The 25403-nt window shown below is 31.4% G+C and overlaps 1 protein-coding gene across 1 annotated transcript in view; it reads right to left on the bottom strand.

Annotated features, from left to right (window-relative positions):
- The window catches only part of LOC149569426 (LOB domain-containing protein 1-like), a 75037-nt gene extending 58702 nt beyond the window's left edge, over nt 1-16335 (bottom strand). The window contains exon 1 of the mRNA XM_089817748.1: nt 16089-16335. Within this exon, the coding sequence (XP_089673874.1) occupies nt 16089-16250 (162 nt within the window). The 5' untranslated portion in view covers nt 16251-16335. The remainder of the gene's footprint in view (nt 1-16088) is intronic.
- Nucleotides 16336-25403: the final 9068 nt, after the last annotated feature.

Genomic DNA, 25403 nt, shown 5'->3' with positions numbered 1-25403 from the left:
GCACATGGAAGGGCTACGTGGTTTTTGACCCTCATCGTAAAGTCAGGGATCCGGCCATAAAGATGCGCAATGATACGACGTTGTCATAGAGTCGTAGGTGGAAGTTTAAAAGGCCCTCGATGCTACGGTTGCCGTAGTGCCGACGCATAAATTTTAAAGCCGTCAGGACATCGTGAGGCTCAAGTCCATGATGCGCGCTGTTACGCCAGCATGGAGAATATCAGGAGATCGTAGAGTGATTTTCAAAGTTTGCCGATGCTACGATTAATCATAAGGTCGCACCTTGAATTTCAAGGGCCCGCAATGTTGCGAAAATAGAGATTTTCATACGAGATTAATGAGTAAATGATGGACATGTGGACTTGGAGTTATAAGGAGAAGTAAAATATTTTAAAAATCGCATAAGTTTAAAAATTGAAATATTTGATTTATTTTTAAGTTTTATATAGTTGATACTATATGAACTTTTTAAAATTTTCATTTTAATTGCTCTATTCAAGTCTGGGACGTGTTTTTCAAAATGTTCTGAGGGGGCTATTTTTGTCCAAAATATAGAGGGTATACTGTTTTTCAGAATGTTCTTAAGGGGGCTATTTTTGTCCAAAATATAGAGTGTAATATACCGTTGGAACCGGGAGAGAGCGAACTTTTCATTTTTACAATCAATTATTGAGTAGGTGTTAATTGGTATCAGCTACATGAGCTTTTCTGATTTCAGGATCATCATGGTGAAATGTGAAAATTTAATGTTGCAGATGAAATTGCAACCAAATTTAGAGATATTTTCATCATTCTTAACTTCTCCAGCAAGTTTCAAGTTGATTAGATGGTTATTGAATGCTGTTGGAGTAGTTATGGTTTTTGGTAGCAGAGCAAGCTGATTTTGCTTGCAGGTGCAACTTGACATGTTGAGATCAGAATTTTTTGAGACCTCAGTACAATTTGATGATTCTGATATCTTCTTCAAAGAGATATTTGAATATTTTATGTTAAGCTATATCAGATATTTTGGCATCATTTATGATTTTCAAGTGCAGGTAGATGAGGAAGTTTAGTTTCAGCAAATCCAAAAAGAAGACTCTTTCAGTGGGACAAATGTTAATTCCATATTACAATTCCTGAAAGATCTTCTTCTATATATCTTTCTCTTCTTCTTATTGTAAGGGTCCCAATTTTTTGAAGATTTTGGGTGGATTGTGAGACCACAAGTTTGGTTCCAATTTCCTAGGTTTTCTTACAAGTTGTGATACCAGTTTTCTCATTGTTTTCTTGTTATGAACAACACGTTGTATTCCTTTTGAAGCATAGTTATATTACATAGTCATTCTCTTTTGTGCATTTTTTGAGTTTGATGTGCAGATGTTGTATTGGTTTTCAAGGAAATTAATACAAAGAACTTCATCCTTCTTAGTTTCATTCTGATTCTCATCTCCTGCTTCTATTATTTGCAATGTTCTGTGCTTAAGGACCAAGGTCTTGAACTCAGTTGCAATCTTTTAAGGTTGTATATCAAAATAGATTTGTTGTTGGAACAAAGGTCCAAGTAAATGCTTGTTTATGCTGATAGGGATGTTGGTTTCATTAGAAGGATTTTCATAAGCATGAGAGTTTGATGAAGACTTATGTCTGTTTGAAAGTCAAATAGATAGATCATATGCCTGAATATGTGAGCATGTTTTAGGTATCCATCTATATGTTGAAGTTTAGTTGATGCCCAATGGATAAGGGACTAGTCAGCTTGAAGGATGCATGATATTTGTTGTTGCATACCCTGGTTATGCTGAGAAATCAAATCAAAATGAATATCAATTTCCCTTTTTATGTATTGAAGATATAAAGTGTGGGTCATGACTTTTTTGCTATTACTTTTCTTGGTTGTAATTAGCTACTATAATTAGGAAGTTTGTCAGAAAATCATAGAAGATATTGACCATTTCTGCTATAGGGGATAGTCTTGCAGAGAATAGTAACAAGCTATAAGAGATATCCCTTAGGTTTGTCTGCCTTGGCTTAGCAGAGCCGAAAGTGAAGTGATTCCTGATATGACTCTGATAATTGGTCCAGAACTAAGATTTAGCCTTGCTAAATATATGATTTAGCTCGTCCTTAGGCATGCCCCTAGTCTTTGTTTCTTGGTATCAGGTTTAAATCTACTTGGTATGTTCTTTACCAAAAAGAACTCCAACAGATTCTATTGTAACTTTTTATTCACGTCATTTATATTTTTCATTCTTTAGATATAGTTTTCCTTACATATATCATTAAGTGTTTTTACATTTTTATGGAGATAACCGTGTAATTTTTGAGTTTCCTCCCAACCTTTGAAATTTCCATTTAGTCTTATTATATGGTGTTGTTAAATCTTTAAGGCCAATATTTTATCATTTACACTTTTTGGCCAATTTTGAACATTAATCTCTCAAACATTTTCTTTTAAGTAAAGGATATAAATCTTCAAAGAGAATATAATTAGAGATGATGTGTGAGTGAGATAATTCTACATCCTTCTTAACATTTAAAAAAAGAAAAATAAATTATGGTATACTCTTGAAAATATCATCGTATCTAAAAGTTATTTTTTCTTCTTCTTCTTGTGTTTTAATTAGTTTAGGCACACAACTTTACATTTCCCTAAAATGAAATTTGAATTTTGGAAGTACAACAATACAGTTTGCACTTGTTGAAATGACCCAGAAAAATTTATTATCTAAAAACATAGAGCTATAAATAATGGTTAAATGAACATTAAAAGTTAACTCATAAAATGTGTCTAATTTCACCATAATTTTTATGGATTAATTAAGTACTCTTAAAATTTAAATTATATTCTAAGGATTTATTTAATAAATAAAGTTAATTATCTAATAAAGCAGCCCAAAAATAATAAATAAGATGATGCCACCATAATGTAATATTCTAGATACTTCTTGGAGTCCTTCATAAGGAGTTGGCTAGCATGTTAGTGAACCATCATAAAGTTTTTATTTAGTTCTTATTAATTTATAACTCTTGTAATTGGAATTGGGTCTTTATTTGCAATTTCAAAGTTTTAAGACTCTTAATGTTGCACACTCATAGTTTTAGTGGGGCTTATACCTCACCCTAGTGTATCATTGTAAATATCAAATTTATATTGCACATTATCTTTCACATTTGTGAACTCTTCTTAAGAAGAAATAAAATATGCATCTAGATATAATCATATAATATAAGTCTCTAATTGAGAGAAATTTATTTATGTAGTTTTCTTATTATCTAATCTAGGAGATGATATATTACCCTATATTATGATAATACCAATAAATGCTTTTGAATAGATATAATATAAAATTGATAGGATCTAGTATGTTGCACCCACATTACTACAGTGTGGTTAGGTGTTTATCATATGATATATTACTATCAAATACACTAACATTGGGTATGTTTCCATTAGGTACATTACCTTGAAGCACATTTCTAAATGAGAGAGTTATGTTTTTTAATAAAATATAGGTATCCCATCAGTTCATGAGTGTGACATATGGTGGACATGAGTTGTACAAATAAATTTTATGAAAATAATAATGTATGTGGTGGTAATGGAGACTTTGCTAGAAAAGTGTTGTATAGATCCCCAAAATCTTGAAGGGAGTTGTACATGACACTATAGAAGTATTAGAGATGCTAAATTTTCTATCCTATTGTAAGAAACAAGGTAGAAAGTGATTGAATGAGAAGTGGCCATATAAAAAAACATGTTAAGGGAATTTAAGAAAAGCATAAACAACTCAATAAGACCCTCGCAAGATGATGGGAATAGATGTAAGAGATACTCAATTAATTAATAAAAGTGATGACAAACTATGCGTCAAAATGGCTTAGTATGTTTTTGGTAATGTTCACCTTCCTTCTAGGAATCTAGAGTAAAAATAAAAATTATAAACCCACCTAATGATTCAATCAAGCAAATCAAACATGATTAGGTTAATTTTAGATGGAAGGTGCAACTTTCTATAAAGATCTACATAGATTTGAAAATTGACTATGATTTATTCCTTCCCAATAGTAATAAAGACTACAATGATGTCTTGTGACAAGACCATAAGCCCTAAAGAGGATGAATACATGATCAAAGTTTTTATTTAACTACTAGAAGATACAAAAAATAAAGAAACAACATTTTTTCCTTAAAGAAAGAGAAAAAAAATCTCCAAGGAAACCAAAAGGTGAGGAATGTGATTCTCAAAATTTCACCAAATCAACATTCACTAATCAAATTTATGGACTTGTGGACTCTACAAATAATCCTTTCAATGAGAAAGCTCTACCATTGGCAGAAAATTAAGAAAGTTATGGAAACATACATGTCTTATTATAAATATTTAGTACTATTTTAAGATGACCAAGGCATTGTAAGGGATCATGAAGATTGTCCTTAAAACTATGAGCAATTCATTATTTAATCAAACTAACAGAGTGGAACTTTATTGTATATTTTTATAGCATTGGATCTAGAGGGCATAAGGAGAAAGTACACATAGTATTGATGATACATGGAGATATGAGTATATAAGTCTATGTAAGTCCATGCATGGTTTTGGATCTTAGAGCTTCTTAGATGATAGGTAGTTTTTAGATTGCTTGAGGGAAAGTAGTCTTTAAGCTATGAGGATTGTAATGTCCCTAGCTTTTATAAAGTGATGTAATTAAGTGGTCATAAAAATAATATCATATAGGATGCTTAAATTAATTAAGTTTATTATTAAGAAAAGTTGCTAAAATAATTAATAAATAAGTAGAATTATGTCAACTCATTGCAACCATCCATATAGTTCTTGAAGCCTTTTATAAGAAGGTGTGAAGGAATGTAAGAATTAATAGTAGAGTTTTTTCATTTCTTGTTTATATGAAATTATATTTGAAATTGAGTCGTTGTGTGTATTTCCAAAGATGCCAGACACAATGTATCCTATATCCATAGTTTCTATGGGAGTCATTCCTCACCTAGTTTGTCATTGAAAATATTAATTTGATATTGTATAGGACACTTCAAATTTTGAAAGTCTTCGTATGGGAACACTTTTTTTGCATTTGGATATAAATTCATGACATAAGTCTCCAATTGATAGAAATTTATTTATGCTTTCTTTATATGGTCTAGCTTATAATCTATTGTGTTATGTTGGATTATAATAATAGTCTTTATATTCTAAATCAATCAAGTATAATACTCAATTGTTTGGAGTTGAGGGTTCCAAGTACCATAGATTATGTATGGTGCTATCTACTATTTGCCATAATCCAATATATTTCCCTCAGGTAAATTGTCATCGACTACATTACTAGTGATTATATTTATATTACCAACATTACCATTAGGTACACACCCTTGTAAAAATTACTATACAAGACATGTGGTGCTATAAAATGTAGTTATACCCTTAGTACATGAGCATAACATATGGGGTAGCTAAGTCATTTTAGAGATTTTAGGTTGACAATATTGTAAATGGTGGCATTGGAGATTTTATAGAATTGGATCTAATTCAAGTAATATGTAAAATTCAATTTTAGATGATACATGCAAAACTTGAAATTTTCATCACCGTAGCTAGATCATGGATATATAATCCTAGACCAAAAAAAGATAACAAATGGGAGCCTAGTGAAAAATCAACCATTGTAATGGTGTTCCCAAGGTTCTTATCCATCCCTTCACGTGAATAAGAAAAACATCTTGATTTCTATTTCTCTAAATTGCTTCTCTACGAACCATTTTGTAGCATAGAGAGAGATATTGGAGATACCAATGACTCCATAAAAACAAAATGGAATTCATTCAATTACAACCCATAGCATGTTTAACGAAGAGAAAACTTAGAAAGAAATGAAAATATTAGGGACTTAGAAAGTCAAAAAAATGAAGTATTACAAGGAAACACTACATAGCATGAATGGGAAATTATATCTAGAACACATCATGGTCAATTAATGCCAATTTCAAAAATAGATATGTTGGGAAGGGGTGATATTGAGACACAAACAATTTAGTCTAATGAATATCAAGGTGATGACTTCAAAACAAAAGAAATCAATTTTTCTTACATGATGTGAGATAATGGATGCCTACAAAATGACAATATGCTACAAGATATAAATGTTGAAACAATTTCAATTAATTGTGTATTGTCTTTGACGTTACACAAAATATCATTTCATTATCAGTCAGTGTATGCAAGGCTCACTCAGGCATTGAAGATAGCTTTATGTGGCTACTGAGTGTTCCAAATTTTGTTTAGTTCATAAGGAAGTGTCTACCAAGTTTACTCAACATCAAAGGAAAGTTGAGTGTTAACCAAGCTCACTTGGTTACCAAAGGAACTATGCAAATATGCAGTGTTGACTAAGTTCACTTGGTTAACACTGGAAAATCATTTTTGAGTTAGTGTCTACCAAGCAAGATTAGCCAATGAAGGATTTTCTTGTTTTGGTGTATTGAGTTCAATTGATTTATCTGTTGGTTCTAGCTGGTTGAGAAGATGAATATTAATTATCTAAGTTGTATTTCAGCAAATTTGATAATATGAAAGATATAAATGAAAGGTCAAGTTGAGGGTGAGATGTATGCATGAAAGAAAAAATGAATATTTGACGATGCTAGGAGGAAGAAAAATAGAAGGATAAGCAGAATATCCTTGAGATGCTGAAAAGATATATTTGATTAGGAAGGATCAAGTGTACAAGCTAGAATTGAGATTTGTAATTAGCAATTCAGTTGCATCCAAATTATGGCATTGTTACTCTCTAAATATTATAGTATTGATCTAAATCTCTTAATAGAGTTGGCTTAATAGTTATTTGTAAATCCTCTAAGAAGGTAGCAGTTCTATTGAATTATCTAAAGACCTCTGACAAGGCCACTACTAATAGGGTGATTAAATCCTCTAACAGAGTCACACTTAATAGTGTGTTTTTTTAACTTTTAACAGGGTTGGCTCCTAATAGAGCTCACTTCAGAAGAGTGAAAAGTAGTAACTAGTTGTAATTGGTAGTTTTTCCCAAATTGGGTTTCCACATTAGATTTTGGTGTCAAATGTGTTCATGTTATTTTTTTATGTGCTTGCAACTAAGTTAAAGTAATAGGTAATCACAAATAACATCTTAAGATTTTCATGTTAAGTTTTTTTTGAGCAATCTCAATGTTTACTGAGTTACAACATTTTCAATGTGTTTATCAAGCTTCAACAGAGTTTAGTTTTTAGAGTTTTATTTTATATTGACATCTAGGGGATCTGGGATTTTATTTTGTAGTAACTAATTCACCTCTCCCCTCTCAATTACTTCTCTTATATTTTCAACAATTGGTATCCGAGCTTTTGGTGCTTGTAGAGAAAGTTTCAAGGACCTAAGATAAAGATCAAGATGTCTTACAGAAGAGAGATTCCCAAGTTGAACCGAGACAACTTTGCAAAATGGAAAGGAATTATTGGATTACATCTGGCAACTATCAATAATTTAGGTTGTATGTATCTTGATATTGAATACTAGACTCCTTCTAGAACATTATTAGTTGAAGACATTGCTACAAAGAAAAATCATAACATCATGATGATTGATATGCATCCACTCTTAGTTATGTTGTATTTGATGAAGTAAAATACTACAAAATAGCTCATGAAATGTGGATAAAAATAAAAGACATTTATGGAGGAGATAAAAATTTAAGAATAGCTAAAGTAGAAAGTCTCAGAGGTCATTTTGATTAGATGAAAATGAGAGAAGATGAAAACATTGCAAAATATGTGGAAAGAATCAAAGCTAGTGTGAGTACAATCAGAGCATCTGGAAGAGACATTGACGATAAAATATTTGTAAGCAAGGTACTTAGAACTCTTCTTCCTATCTATGAAATAAGAGTGTCTGCTATTCAAGAAATGAGATGTGGTCCAAACAACAAAATATATTTAGATGCTCTAGTTGGAAGATTTACAACTTTTGAGTTGGATAACTATGATAACTATGTTCCTATTTCCAAAGGTATTGAGTTTGCATTTGAAACCAAACTCTTACTCGAGAAAAAGAGTAAGAAATCAAAGGCTAACCAATCATAAAGTGAAGAAGAAATAGAAGAAAGTTCTAACAACGATCTTGAAGTTGTTGAAGCCCTACTTGCAAAGAAATATGCCAAAGGTAGAGGAAAGTATGAAGGCAAGATTCCTCTAATTTATTTTTCTTGTGAAGAAATTAGTCGCATTGCTGCTAGGCATCCAAACAAAGAAAACAAGGATGAAAAGAAAAGAAATAAGTACAAAGGCAAGAAGGAATTCAAGAACTACAAGGACAAAGGTAAAAAATCTTATTTTATGGCTAAATATTCTAATAACAGTGAAGATGAAATGGTATATATGATTGTAAAAGATGAATCTGATAACAAAGGAGATAAGATGGCACCTATCTCTCATATTAGAAAAAATGATACTTGGATTATTGACAGTGGCTACTTCAATCATATGATTAGAGACAAAAAAATTTTAAGGACATGCAATATTATGATGGTGGTAGTGTGAGATTTGGAAACAATGAACCTTTTTGCATAAAAGGAAGAGGATGTATCTCTTCAACCAATGAACTTATATGTGATAATGCTTATTAGGTTGAAAGACTAAAGCATAATCTACTGAGTGTGGAATAATTGAATAACATTGGATTCAAGGTAGAATTGATGGATGGAAAGGCCAAACTACTAGATGGAAAATGAAATCTAGTTGGATCTAGCAAGCAAATAAATGGTAATCTATTTTATTTGATGTCAGTGAAAGTTCATCTTTTATTGATCAAGTAGAAGAAAGTTGGTTATGGAATAAAAGATTATGTCATGTAAACTTTGATAATATGGTTAAGATAAGAAAACATAAAAGAGTAAGAGGTATTCCTAGCTTGAAGAAACCTAATATGGGTCTATGCAAAAATTTCCGAATTGGTAAGATGGGAAACACTAGTTTAAAAAGTAGGAACTATCATTCTAAAAAAGTGTTAAAGCTTTTGTATACAGATTTATGTGGACCTATTGAAATATAGAGTTATAGTGGAGAAATTTTTTTCATTCTTTGTGTTGATGACTATTCTAGAATGATGATTGTAATGTATGTAAAAGAAAAATAGAATCTTTTAAAATATTCAAGTGGTATTTGGCAATAGTAGAAAATGAAACTGAAAACAAGCTAAAATGTTTGAGATCAGACGGAGGTGGTGAATTCATCTCTAATGAATTTAATGAATTCTACATAGAAAATGGAATTAAAAGACAAGTATCAACTCCTAGTACACCTCAATAGAATCATATAGCTAAAAGAAGGAACATATCCATCATGAATTGTGCAAGAACATTAATGATAGAAAAGAATGTTGCAATCAAATACTAGAAGGAAGTAATCAATCCTACAATTCATATCTTGAATAGAATCAAATCAAACTCCTTATGAGCTGTGGTATGGATACAAACCTAATGTAAGTTACTTGAAAGTATTTGGTAGAAAATGTTATATCTTGAAAGAATCTAGAAAAGGAAAATTTGATGTCAAATGTGATGAAGGCATATTCTTAGGATACTCATGCAAAAGTAAAGCATACAAGTGTTTGAATTTTTTTACATATAAAATAATAGAAAGTGCACATGTAAGAATTGATGAGTTTGCATAAAAGAGTGAAGAAGAAAGTAACAAAGAGCTTGAGGATTAAATAAGATTTCTTTACTATGAACTTGATACCCTATCAAATCTATCTGAGAGAAAGGAGGCTTCACCTTCTGAGTCCCCAAAATCTCCAATAGCTACTATTTTGTAGATAGTACAACCTGAGTCATAATCTAAAGGACCTAAGTTAGAGGCTACTAAGCTACATAAAACTAATTCTGATGGACCCAAATCATAGACAATGGGACCCAAGCTTGATACTAAAATTTGTGATGAAATCAGTGAAACTCATTCCAAATCCAAAGAACTTGTGTTGGAAAAATATTTTTAGAAGGCATCATGTACCGGATAAGATCATTGGATATAAATTAGATGGAATAATGACAAGAAGAAAATTGAAAAGTATATGTTTACTTGTTAAATTTGAACCAAGAAATGTTAAAGATGCTTTAGATAATGAAAGTTGGATTGAAGCAATGAATGAAGAAATAGAATAGATAGAAAAGAATAAAACTTGGACTCTTGTTCCTAAACCTAAGGATAAAAATGTAATTAGCACAAAGTGGGTGTTCAGAAACAAGCTGAATGAAGATGGAAAAGTTTCTAGAAACAAAGTAAGGTTGGTATATAAAGGGTATTCTCAAGAAGAAGGTATTGATTATGGTGAAACTTTTACTCCTGTTGCAAGATTAGAAGGTGTTAGAACTTTACTAGCTTATGCTACTCACAAAGGATTTAAAGTTTATCAAATGGATGTAAAATCTACATTCTTCAATGGAATTCTAAATGAGGAAGCCTACAGTGGAAAGCATAAGATTTTGTAGATCCTAGAAAAAAGCACATGGTCTACAAATTACACAAGGCATTATATGTTCTCAAGGAAGCTCCTAGAGCTTGGTATGAAAGACTTCATAAGTACTTGATACTGATAACAGTAGTTTGTGATCAAAGAAGAACTAGACAAGAATATTATGTTGGTAGAAATATTTGTTGATGATACTTTATTTATAGGAAATGATGACTTGTGCAAAGCATTTTCAGAAGAAATGAGTAAGGAATTTGAGACGTCTATGTTTGGAGAGGTAAAATTCTTTGTTGGATTATAGATTCAATAGAAGAAAGATGGTATTTACATTACTCAATCTAAATATATCAAGGAGATACTAAAGAAATTTCTAATGGAAGATTCAAAACTAGTTGGAAACCCTATGTCTACTGAACATAATTTTTCCAAAAATGATGATTCCAAAGAGGTAGATTAAACTACTTACATATCAATGATTGGAAAATTGTAGTATGTAGCACACACAACACCTGATATTGCTTTAGCAGTCAGTAGTATGTGGCAATATTCTCAACAAATCGTAAAGATACTCACATGATGGCAGCTAGAAGAATCATGAGATATCCAAAAGGTACTAAAGAATATGGTTTATGGTACAAAATAGGAAGCAATTTAGACTTAAAAGTATTCACAGATGTTGACTGGGTAGAAAGTATTGATGACAGAAAAAGCACTAGTGGTGGACCATTCTTTCTTAGTAAAAGACTAGTGTCTTGTACTAGCAAGAAATAGAAATGTATCTCTCAATCCATAGTAGAGGCAAAATATGTTGTAGCAATAGTCAATTGTTCTAATATTTTTTGGTTCAAACAATTGATGATAGGTATGAAGATAGAGATCAAGGATCCAGTAGTTATATACTATGATAATACTAGTGCAATCAATATATTAAAGAATCCAGTGATGCATACCAAAACAAAGTGCATTGCTATAAAATATCATTTGTTAAGAGAATTGGTACAAGATCAAGTAGTCAGATTCGAATATGTAAATACAAAAGAACAAATTGCAGATATATTCAACAAGCCATTACCTAAGGATGTATTATTGTATCTAAGAGGTAAACTAGGGTTCATTCCCCTATTTGAATCTTATAAATAAAATTTAGTGATGCATCAACCAGAGTATTATTGAAGATTAATTAGTTGGTACAATATTGACAAGGGCATATTGCAAATAAATCATTACTTGAGGTACATTGATATTAACTAGACATTGTCTTTGGCATGAGATGTCAAAGAGGGAGAAGTTTAATTTCATATCTCATAGAAATTATTTTTGTTGAAAAGAATGAGAAGTTTTCTATCATAGAAATATTGTAAAAAGATGTCAATAAGGGAGAATGAACTTGGCATAAGCTTTCTAACAGAGGGAAAAACTAAAGATAGAAAGAATTCACACTAATAGAGGGATTTCTCATGTATGAGAATTAAATTGAAACTAAGGATATGTTCCTTACTTTATAATTGCTCCAAAATTTTAGTGTATTATGACATGTTGTGCTGCCATCAATGCCAAAGAGGGAGATTGTGGAAATTATTGATTAATTGTGTATTGTCTTTGATGTTACACAAAATGTCATATTATTATCAGTTAGTCTATGCCGGGCTCACTCAAGCATTGAAGACAATTTTCTATGGCTACTAAGCATTTCAAAGTTTGTTTAGTTTAGAAGGCAATGCCTACTGAGTTCACTGGGGCATCAAAGGAAAGTTGAGTGTTAACCAAACTCACTTAGTTAATGAAGAAATTTTGGATGGAACCAGTGTTAACCGAGCTCACTTGGTTACCAAAGGAACTATGAAAATATGCAATGTTGACTAAGTTCACTTGGATAACATAGGAAAATCATTTCTAAGTTAATGTTTACTGAGCAGGGTCAACCAATGAAGGATTTTCTTGTTTTGGCATATTGAGTTAAATTGTTTTATCTATTGGTTCTAGCTAACTGAGAAGATAAATATTAATTATTCTATGTTGTATGTGAGTTGACTCAACAATATGAAAAATATAAATGAAAGGTCAAGTTGAGGGTGAGATGTATGCATGAAAGACAAAATGAAGATTTGAAGATGCTAAGAGGAAGAAAATCAAAAGGATAAGAAGAATATCCTCAAGATGCTAAAAAGATATATTTGATCATGAAGGATCAAGTATACAAGCCAGAATTGAGATCTGTAATCAATAATTTGGTTGCATCCAAACCATGTCATTTTTAATCTCTAACCATTGCAGCAACGATCTAAATCTCTTAACAAAGTTTTCTTAATAGCTATTTGTAAATCCTCTAACAAGGTGGCAGTTCTATTGAATTGTCTAAAGACCTCTAACAAGGCCACTCCTAATAGGGTGATTAAATCCTCTAACAGGGTCACACCTAATAGTCTATTTTATAACTTTTAACAGTGTTGGCTCCTAATAGGGTTCACTTCAGAAGAGTGAAAAATAGTAACTAGTTGCAATTGGTGGTTTTTCCAAAATTGGATTTCCATGTTAAATCTTGGTGTCAAATGTGTTCATGTTGTTTTTTGATGTGCTTGCAAGTAAGTTAAAGTAATAAGTAATCACAAATAACATCTTAAGATTTTCATGTTAAGTGTTTGTCAAGCAATCTGAATATATATCAAGTTACAATATTTTTAGTGTGTTTACTGAGCTTCAACGGAGTTTAGTTTTTAGAGCTTTTTATTTATATTGACATCTAAGGGATATGGGATTTATTTTTTTAGTAACTAATTCACCCCTCCCTTCTTAGTTACTCCTCTTATATTCCCAAAAATTTTAGTTTGAGTGATAAACAAGATAAAGAATTAAATGTAATTCTATCACACTACAAAATTAATGAAAATGAGTTTCCATTACATATGATAATTCAAGAAAGAATAGGAATAGGAAAGTCATTTATTATTCATGCAATCAATAAATGTCTTTAGAATAATTCAGTGCATCATAAATCTCCCCTTTTACTACTTTCACCAACTAAAGTTGCAACATTTAACATTGGAAGATGCACAATTCATTCTAAGTTAAAAACTCCAATAAAGGATTTTAATCATCTTGAAGGAACAAGACTCACGAGTTTTCAAGAAGATATGTCACATATCAAATATATATTAATTAATGAAATGAGCTTCATTGGAGAAAAATGCTAGAGAGCATAAATTCTCAACTTTGTCAAGCTTTTCCACAAAATATGAATTTAAAATTTGGAGGTATGCATTTACATGAAATGAATTAGAATTTTTTAAGTAATATATTATTCTAAAGTTATTTTTATATAATTGGTCAAAATGTTTATTATTTTAGTTGGAGATTTGGGTCATTTGCCTCATGTTAGAGACAAACCAGTATATGCCAGAAATAGTCAAGAAAAGGTATTATAGGATGAGTTCACAACAATGGTCACCTTAGATAAAGTATTTAGAAAATGTGGAGAAGATATTCAACAAATGAAATTTTGATAATTATTGACAAACTTAACAGATGCAAACCATAGAATTGATGACTGGAAATTGCTAATGTCAAGAACAAAAAAAAACATCGCTACAAAAATCAATGGAGACTTTGAAAAAAATGTTAATTTATTCTCTACAAATGATAATGGTCAAAATTATAATAGGGAAAAATTATATTCTCTTGAAGAACTTGTTGCACACAATATTGCAACAAAAGTTGGAACTACTAATTTTTCTGAAGGAAGTTCTCATGATGAGCTTGACATGGAATTATTGGTTAGTAGGAATGCAAGAGTTATGTTAACCTCAAACCTATGGATATAAGAAGGTCTTGTAAATGGCCATTTAAGGTATATTCAAAATATTGTCTACAAATCAGTAAGCATGCCACCAGAATTACCAACATCTGTAATGGTCATGTTTGATAGTTATTATGGACTACCATTTGATGATAAGAATCCTTAGACAGTTCCTATTAGTGTAAGACAAAGAGGCACTACAATGCAAATACCTTTAAGATTGGCTTGGGTCATGACAATACACAAATCATAGGGACACTTAAAAAAGTAACTATTGATATAGGACCCAATAAAAGAACAAGAATGACATTCTTTGTCATTTTTTGTGTAAAGTTTTTTAGAATGAATAAGAATAATTCCATTCTTCACATATGATCATTATGAAAAAATAAGGAAGGGAAAACAACTTGCAAGACAAAAAGATGAAGAAGATAGATTAAAATCTTTAGAAGTAAGTTGATGTACAATATTTGCACAGATAAAATGCATCATGTCATTTGCTTCAAATTTTACTACGTTATTTGATAATAAATTAAATTATTTATATTTTGTATTATCCAAATATTAGTCAATCTAATTTATAAATAATATCTACATTCTAATTGATTACTTTGAAACTACAGAATTCAATATTAATAGTGATATTAATGTTTCAAGTATCTATTAAAATAAATATTTTCTAATTATCCTACAAAAATTACATCTCTTAACAACATTTAACACTAATCATAAATTTAAGAATGCTTATGAATTTAACCCTATCTAAACAACATTTTAGATCAATATTCTAAATTAAATTGGTTTGTACAAACCCAAGACCACATTGAACAAAAACTTTTTGATTAGGCTAAATAGAAAGCTAACCCTAAAAATAGAGACCATTAAATTCCAACTTTTAAGTCTTATTAAATACAAACCAAATTAAACCCTAATCATAAATCAAACCACCTCAAAGGCTTATTGTAATAGTAAATAAAATTGAGCTTACCCTAATAAATATTATCCTAAAATGGTCCCTCGCCAAAGAAAAAGATACCCTATTAAATATATATTTAATATAAATAAATTTAAAATACTGAATTTAAATTATAATTTTGTTTTCATTAAATTGATTCCAAAAGCTACTAGCTGTATATATATAATAGAAGTATACTTTATACTTTATTACTCTATTTAACTGTCATTGTATAATTGCTGCTTGATTTTCTCCTTAACATGTGATGTATACTTTATTTATTAGATATTATAAAATTGGTGGTATTAATTTTATGAGTAAAGATACTCTTTACTCTACTACAATAATAATAATAATAATAACAATAGCAGCAGCACAGCAACGATGACAACAACAACAAACTTTATCTAACCGTCACCTGTACTACATGGCAAGAGATTTTTGAGAACTCAATTGCCGAATAAAGTTCTGCAATATTTAGGATGCTCTCGATGTTCAGATGCTTTCGAAGTGGAAGCCTAGCGGATTGTTTTGGCATTCAGGCGCTAATATGGTAACTAATGTTGGAGAATACTTCTCTACCGTTTATAGAGTGAACAGAGCACACAATTTATAATACCAGAATTAGTACGGAATAAGCAAATAAGTTGAATATGCATCTTTTAACAACATAACTCACATCAAAGAAACATAGCACCTCTAACTAAAAATATCAAATTAACTGGACTTACGAAGGCTGGCAATAAACAATTATGAATCGGCAATAACATATGATCTTATTTTAAACTAAGTTCATATATTTGCAAAATTAGACGCCATTTCAAAACTAGAAAACAGAGACGAGCGACGGTTAAAAATTACTTGAAGCAGTTTGATGATGTTGCTGGTTCCATACACTCGCTGCACCATTAAAAACTTCTGTGGATCATCCGGACGAAAATATGGAGCCAGAATACATTCCTGGGAACATTTCTTACGGTTGAACCTACATGCGGCACATGACAAAGCATTTCCCTTTCCCATTTGTGATGGTAATTGAATTTCTGATTTACAGCATTTGATGGGGCGGGGCTAATCATTTATAGCTGCCCTTCCTCTGTTGGAAGGGGCAAAGTCGGCAAACTGTAGTACAACTTTTCATATCGAGACATTACATTGGTAAAGAAACTGCCATTAAACTCGATTACGAGTACTTTTCTATATAATCACATCCTAATTTTTAGCAATATTAACGATTCATTGAAAAACGTGTCTCTCGCTGGAATTTGGCATGTTGATTGTACCTTGAACTACAATTTCAATGTGTAGGACTTCTGTTCTAATTTTTATGTTCGATGTATTATGAATTTCAATGTACCAGTCGTTTTGTTTGACCTTTGGAATATATCGTCGGTCTTGAAATAATCTTATATGAAAAGAAGAAGAAATATATGCGTAGTTTTTGGGCGGGGAATGAGACAAATTTTCCATCGCAGTCGTCATAGGAGTAATTTAAAAACCACGATCATTTTCACATTGAAGTGGAGACTAATTGGTATATTAGCATATTAATATGTTAAATGATGAAATTTGCATATATTCATGGTTTTATTTATTAAATTTATTAAAAAATATTTACTATTAATATTATGGTTTATAATATTATCATTTTATATAAATGTATGCTATTGTTCTTATGTTTGTAAATTTACTTTATTTCTATATTTTAATATATTTTTTAGGAATAATTTGATAACATCTATCAAAATGTTTATATTTACATATTTTTTGTTTGATTTATTTTGAATCTTATCATGTCTAAAATTATTTATGCACCAATGACTTAGGAATTTACTCCAAAGCTTATATTTAACCAGCTTCATCTCTGGGTCATGAGCTAACTCAAAACATATTTATAAAAATAGTTATGTGTTTAACAACAGTATACTCCATTACTTTCATATCTCTAATGGTGTATTGTCTTGTTGAGTATCCTTTTCTTTTGCACCTTAAGATTCAATTTAAACAAAGTCATAAGTGGTCATTTAATAATTGCAATTTTGTTAGTGACAATATATATTTATGAAGCATACCATTCATATCATGATTTGAAAAATTTATAACATGACATGATTTACAAATTATAGTATAGTTCCAATGTTATATGAAATTTACTTACATCTTTGAGTAAGTCTATTATCTACAAATCCTATCACATAATATTATTTACTGATAAGGAGATCCTACTAGTGATTTTGTTTCATGAGGTATTACCTCTACACATAATCGTGAAATTTTCTATTCTACTTGATATATAATTTTAAATTGCTAATTATTATAGCCTTAAAATATGTAATCAATGTAACTTCCCTTAGAAAATCAAACTGGCCACTTTGTTGAGGCGATGACTACACTTGAGACTACAAAACAGGCTAAAGATAATGGGGTCTCTAAACTTTAGTTGAAGGGTGACTCAATGAATATAGTTAAGTGTCAAGATGAATTCTCTAGTCCTTCATGGACTATTGAAAATATTATTAGGGAGACAAGAAATCCTTAAGTATATTGATATTTACCACATAACACAAGTTTACTAGGAATCGAACATGGTCATTCAGTTGATTGCCAATATGGCAGTAAGATGTTATCAAAAGATGATTTGTAGGGGAAATACAAATTTGCCCAAGATTGTCATGTCAAACATTGATTGTGACACTATTAATGAGAACGAAGGAACAATAAGTAATGGGATGATGGTACTTAGAAGTGATGGATTTTTTATTGCTAGAAGGGAAGAAAGGATAGATTTTATAATTATATATCCTTTCTCTAGCAAAATTTTTGCATATTTTTGTGAGCCATAGTGTCCATCTGTGTTAATCTACCTCCACTTTCTTGTGTGTGTACTTTCTACTATAGCTCTGTGGTACATAAGAAACAAAACAAGAACATGGGTATACACCATAGGAGGCAAGAACATCCTAAATGTGAAAAATAGAAATGGTGCACCAAGGTTTATAAGATCTTAGAGAGAGGTGGTTTGACCACCTTCATGGATATACTCCATGGTGGGAACTTGCAAGTTACATAGCTATTAATAAGAACGTACAATGATGACATGTTGAATGTGGGAGTTCAGAATATCACCATCACTAAGGGTCTTTTCTCCAAATTGAATGGTATTCTAATGGTGGGTAGAAAAATCTATGGGAACCTCAATTCATGTATGCTTCTATTGAGGAGTTTCTGAAGGAGTTGAGTTAGAGTGAGGACTTGGTCAAGAAAGAAGGTGAAAATAAAATTCAGACCAAATATATCAAGAAGCTTCGGTGTCTTGTTTCATGTGCCATTATCTTTTACATTACTTTGGATGGATGATTTTCTTGGGTTCTTTTGCACCACTTTTTCATTCTAAATCATTTTAGTCAAGGCATTCATAATTCTATACCTTTCTATATTTACTCATTGAGGAATTCTAGTCTTAATGGTTTGAGGTAGAAAATTATTTCCAATCCTTCTCTCCATGATGGTGTAATTTCTCTTATCTATGAGCACATTAAAATAGATTTAGCGAGAAAATTTACTAAAGTGAACAGCATGGTCAAGGATGAAGGGGAGGAGTTGGAGGAATCCCATGGTTTCTCTGATACTAAAGATAGTGAAGGAATGCACTTGGAGGATGATGACATGGTTTCTAAAATTAACAAAAAGGAAAAGGGGTCTTCTTCTCAACCCCATGTGATGTCTAATATGTAAAAATGAAAGTTTCTTGAGGCAAGAAGAAGGCCAAGAAAGTGGTAAGCTTTGATGAGGATTAGTAAGCAGAAGATCAATATTTCAAAAATTAATGTTGAGGAGGTGAGTTATAGCAAGAAAAAGCATGGAAATGGGGTTAGAAAAGAAGTAGAAGATGGGTAGCCCATCTACCAAAAACCTCTGAAACACTATGATGAAAAATCAACCCAAAGTTGTTATTTCATTTAATGATTATAATGAGTGGGGTGATTATATAGATATAAATATTGAAGAGGAGGGAACTAGTACAAGCATTAAGCTCTTAAGGAAAATCTAGAAAATTTGGAAAGGCTAAGATGGTGGAAGAAAGGTCTTAGATTCCCCTCTAAATCTTATTAAAGACCAGTATAGGGATGATTCTCCTATCGATGAGGTCAATTAGGAAATTAATGTCACCCAAGCTACCTAGGCTAAGGATCATGTTGAGATCTCCTCTTCTCCTTCAAAGGGAAGGAGAATGGTCTAGAAGAATATGAGTATGAATATGGGAAGGATCGATATAGCTAGAGAAAAAAATAATTTTATTGTTGGTGAGGTGGAGCCTGGTAAACTTGAACTCTAGGAACTTATTGATCCATCAATGATTATGGGTAGTGACTATTGAAAAGAAGAGAATATGGATTTCCTTAATAATGCCAAGAACAAAATGTTGGTTAATTTCAGATCCATCAAGTGGTTGTTTCACCAAGTCATTGAATTGAAAGATATGATGAGGACCCTTGAGGGAAGGATTGATAAACAAAGGAATATGGATATTGTTGACAAGGAGACTATCCCAATGGGCTCTCTGATGGATATGGAAGCCTTTTATAACCTAAAGAATAAGGTTCTAGAGTAGGACAAAAAAATTAAAGGAGTTTCTAGAGAATATAGATGTGCTTGATAATGCCAAGAACAAAATGTTGGATAATTTTAGATCCATCAAGTCGTTGTTTCACCAAGTCATGGAATTGAAAAATATGATGAGGACCCTAGAGGGAAGGATTTATAAACAAAGGAATATGGATATATTCAGCAAGGAGACCATCTTGATGGGCTCTTTGATGGATATGGAAGCCTTTTATAGCCAGAAGGCTAAGGTTCCAAAGTAGGACAACAAAGCTAGAGGAGTTTAGAGTACTCTAAGAAGAATTATTGATCAACTTTACAAAATGCTTAAAGCTTACAATGTCCACACAAATATTCTCATCTATAAGTAGGAGAATAATACAAGGAAGAAGGTGATCATTACTTCTCTTGAGGACCAAGGAGGTGTTACTGATAGCAAGGATGGACCTAGTAAAAGGACTAGAGTTAGAACTAGGTAAATGGATGTGACTAACTCTATTGATGTTACTCAAATTAACAAATATGCAAGGGAGATGGACCATCTTGAGGTGTAGACTCTAGAGCTTTTAAAGAAAATGTAATAAGTCATTTTTCTTTCTTGGTACCATCTGTGTCTTTTTTTTTAAATCTCTTAGTTTCTTGGTGTTCTATTCTTTTGTGGCTAGCTTTTGTTCATTTACTAGCTTTGTCTTCCTTTTCTTGATGGGATTAGTGTTTAATTTGTTAGGTTTCTATGTATAGGGTATAAAGGGCCCTTCAAAACCTTCTTTCTTAATTGAAAAAATGTAATGGGATTTTTTTTACAACTATATGATATATTATCATTTAATTTGATAGGAATATCTAACTCATTTATTTAATATCGTGTGAACTATATTAAGTTTACTTTACAAATTTTATATGAATCATTCCACATGATTCTAAAATACAACATAAAAAATGCCTATTGAATTTGAAAGATTTATTTTTGTACAAATATTTACCTCCAGTTACATTAGCCTAGAATATTTTAAATCATTATTAAAAGAAGGATTTCTACATATTTTTTATATGCAGGTGAATGTGATCCTATCCAATAAAAATAAATAGTGATATTCACATACTTATTGGATATTCATAGATCATTCACCTACATTTTTTATCATCAATTTGAAAACATGATTTATTTGCCTTTGTTACAATAGCATTAGGATTTATAAGTGGTATCCATGATTTAGGTTTGATAGTAGCTAGATGATAGTTTTCATCACAAAAATGAAGTATAAAATAGAAAACAAAAAACAAAAGACTTATATATTTTATGACATGTTTCAAGAACTCTTGACTATGGTCTAGAATATATAAAATTGATAACCTTTTTGTGAAGAATATGTTGACTTGAACTATGTTGGATCTCAAGATGATCAAAAAACAACAATAATGTATATCTTTCATCTTGGATCTAGACCTCTTTCATGGATAAGTAAGAATAAAAATGTCACTTATGTTTCATTCTAGAAGATATGGATATTTCATAGGATCAAACACTAGTTTTATACAACGATAATCAAGTTGTTGTTGGAAATAATTGAAAAGCTCATGAATGAAGAATAATGGAATTGGTAAAGAATGTTTTCAATCATTGTTTTGTCATTGATGTCAAACTTGCTACTTGCAGGAATGACAATTGCTTTAGTGATCCAAATACTATAAATTGGTTGATTGACAAGGAGGAGGTAATCAATAAGATGTAACTAGAGCACCTAGAGAACTGTTGAAGTTATGATGTTATAATGAAGTACAAGGATCAGCTAAGCCATTGATGAAATAGTGTATTGATGTCATACTCTAAGACACAGAGAGTGGGCACACTAAAACACATCAAAGATGTAAGGTTTAACTAAGTCATTTGTAAAGCCTAACTAAGTTCAACTTAGTGTGTGCCGAGTGATCTTCAGGTGCCGAGTAGTCTTCAGGTGCTAAGTAGTCTTTAGGTGCCGAGCAGTCTTCAAGTGCCAAGTGAAGATCAGGTGCCGAGTAAGTTTTCAAGTGCCGAGAAAGATATAAGTGCCAAGTGATATTAAAGTGCCGAGTGAATTTCAAAAGCCAAGTTTCATAGAATTTCTTCAGGTGCCAAGCTTCAGTAAATCAATAATGCCAAGTTGCTACATTATTTTGAAAATTGAAGATTCGCCAGATCTAAGCCAACATGGTAGTTATCTAGAATTTCGTGAATCAGATAGAAGATAAGAATGATGAGCTGGTGGCATAGAACACTATGTAAATTTTTTCTGGAAAATACAATTGGATTCTAGATGAATTTTCTAGATACGAGCAAGATATGGGATAGATACATTGTATCCTACCTAATCTATTGAAAACCTAAAGTTGGAGAGGGAGAATCAAGCAGGAAAGGTATTCCAGATTTCTATTTAAGGAGTCATAAGGTCACAAAGCAAAAAGAGGTGGTAAAGCATGAAAGCATGAAGTACTGAAGAAGGTGCTATGGTGGAAGAGAGAATAGATACTCTACTTTGATAGGTGACCATAGATATGATTGCATTGGTATGATGAGTAAGGAGACTCAAGATGACAAAGCTTGAGATGACAAGTTGTTTGAAGCCATAGTGATTAAAGCAAAGCAAAGGATTGAATTGAAGTGTGATCTGTAATCTGCAAGATATGTTGTAAGTTGTATCAGATCAAAAGCCATTATTCTTACTCTCTAGCAATTGTAACAGTTAGAATAAATCCTATGGACTTAGGTTGGTTTAATAGCCATGATGTAAATCCTTTAAAAGGGTGACATTCCAAGTGAATGTTCCAAAGTCCTTTGACCAGGCCCATTCCTAACAGTATGGTGAAATCCTCTAACAATGTGGTGTAGCCTTTAACAGGGCAGGATTTTAATAGGGCATGCCATCAGAAGTGGTTGAAATCAATTGCGCAGTTATTTTGTGGCTATCATCCCCACTCCAGTTTTACCTTCTTATTCCTGAAGGGTTTCTGGGTTATCAAATTCTCAGTGTTATGGTGTGATGCATGTTTACTTTTCATAGTTTTTTAATGTTCAATTGCATGCATGATAATTTTAGTTATGTGCCATTAAGGATTTGTAGAAAAAGTTGCATTGGACCTTGAATAACTTATTCACATACCCCGCCCTCTCAATTATTCTAAAGAGTTATAATAGTTGCATTGAAACTTGAAATAAGAATACTTTTTTTCATGAGAGAAAAAATATATTAAGGTTGGTTTTCATTACATTTGAGACCAATGGATCAAGAATGCCATTCATTTCCACTTTTATCACTCTAAATCAAAAGTTGATGATGCACATAATAAGCCACTTGAGAAGGTACACTTTGAGTTCTTTTAGGAATTCATTTGAAGAAATAATGTGTTAATGGGTGGAATTTTTAGTTTTATACATTAGTTATTGACAATAGGTTAGTTTTTCTATTTGTTAGTTATTATATATAATCAACTTGGTTTTCCTTTCGTATTTTTCTCTTTGATTTTTATGCTTTATACATTGCAATATAATCTTCTTTTTCATTTTCAAACTCTTACACTTATTCACTCGTTGTAATTTTTTATTAATTATTTTAAATATTATACTTCATATTTTTTTATTAATAATATATTATATATGTTTAGGCAAGAGCCTACAACACAACGGTAACTTGTGAGCCTCTCATGTGGGAGGTCTTGGGTTTGAATTCGCTTAACACATAAAAATAATTAATAAAAATAATTAATCTTGGCTTCGGCCATTTATCGATAAAAAATTATAGATATATATTCAAAGTCCAAATGTATAAATAAAACTTTTTATAGCTTGGTGAACCCATAAAACATTCACACTAATGCATGCATCCATAAGACTATGCAATCACTAAAACTTGTAGATTATTGTCAAATCAACTTGAAGAAATTTAAAGCATGAAACATAACAAATTCATCAACACACTTGACACGATGATTTATGTGAAAACTCAATTTGGGAAAAACCACCAATAACATGCTACTCCTTTTCACTCCTCTCACGTAATGCCCTGTAAAAGGCCAACCCTATTAAAGGTTACAATACACATTGTTAAATGTGACCTAGTTAAGGGATTTCAATCACCCTATTAGAAGTGAGGCTTGTTAGAGAACTTTAGGCCATTCACTTGGAATGCCATGCAATTAAAGGATTTACAAATGACTATTAGGTCAACCTTAATCCAAAGGATTTGCCACAGATTGATACAACTGTTAGAGAGTAATAGTAGATCTTATATTTTAGAGAACTTACAACTTCTCTTGGAAATCATTACAAATCTTTGTTCAGTCCTCAATTCTGCTTGGTCTTCATACTTTGCTGATAGCTTGTTCACCCTTCAAGCATTCATCTCTTTAAGCCTTCTTGCTTAAGATGCCATTATAGACTCTTCTCTTAGGTCACTTCATGAAGAAAAACCCATGTCTCCTTGTCTCCCTTAGGTTCTCGCACATGAAATTTTTTCTTCATGACTAGACCTTCCTATAAGTAGGAAATTAAGGTATTTTCCTACTCATTTTCCATTTTCAATTTAGGGTTCATTTGGATTAGCTAGGATATAATGTATCTACCCCATATCTTATACCTCTTCTAGAAACTCCTTCTAGAATCTATTTGAATTCACCTAAATATGGTTTACCTCAAATTCTGTGCCACCAGTTCATCAACCTTATCTTCTACTTGGTTCACAAAATTCAAGAAAATAAACTTGTCAGGTTAGATTTAGTGAAGCTGCAATCTTTTAAATAATGCAGCAGCTTGGCACTATCAATCCTCTAACACTCGACACATATTGTGTCACTCGATGTCCACTATAAAATTACTTGACACCTACTAAAGTTTACTGATGCTTGGTATCAATTGTTTTGCTCAGCATACACCAGAATTAAATTTTACTCAGATCCAACTAATTTTCTACTCGGCTTGCAATAACTTTTCTTAGTACCTACTATCTACTCGGTCAGGCTTGACAGACAAAATTTGTGCAACTTATTCTTCTAAACTTTCTAAGTGTAACCAACATTTGTAAGCATAAGTAGATTATCAATACATGATGTCATCATTGTCTTAACTGATCCTTGTACTTTTTTTCAAAATAATAACTCAACCTTTGCTCTAGGTGCTATTGTTACCTCTTATTGATCAAATCCTCTTCATCAATCAACTAAGTGATAGTACTTGAATCTTATACGGATTTTTTTTACTAGAAAATAGTAGGTTTGACATTAGTGACAAAAAAATGATTGAAGCCCATAGTCTTCTTCAACAATCTCCTTCTAATTCCAATCATCTTTCTCAACAATGCTCTTTTCAAAGAAATATCAACAATCTCCTTCTTTGGCATTGATGGAAAACCAAACTAATTGACCAAATCAACTAGATTAACTACGGTAAAATAGTAAGGCAATGCCAAAAAGAAATTTTTTATTGATATCTCTCCCTCTATCAACAACTTCCATCTTCTAATTAGGTTACAAAATTCACTCTTTCTTATAACTCGCTCTTACTATATCTCCCTTTGACTAGGTAGATGAGGATTTCTCCTTCTG

This window comes from Cupressus sempervirens, chromosome 3, assembly GCF_028749045.1.
Source record: "Cupressus sempervirens isolate cs-2001-9-10 chromosome 3, ASM2874904v1, whole genome shotgun sequence".
NCBI classification, from domain to species: Eukaryota; Viridiplantae; Streptophyta; class Pinopsida; order Cupressales; family Cupressaceae; genus Cupressus; species Cupressus sempervirens.
Note: the sequence above shows the minus strand (reverse complement) of the source record. Positions and strands in the feature narration are given on the sequence as shown.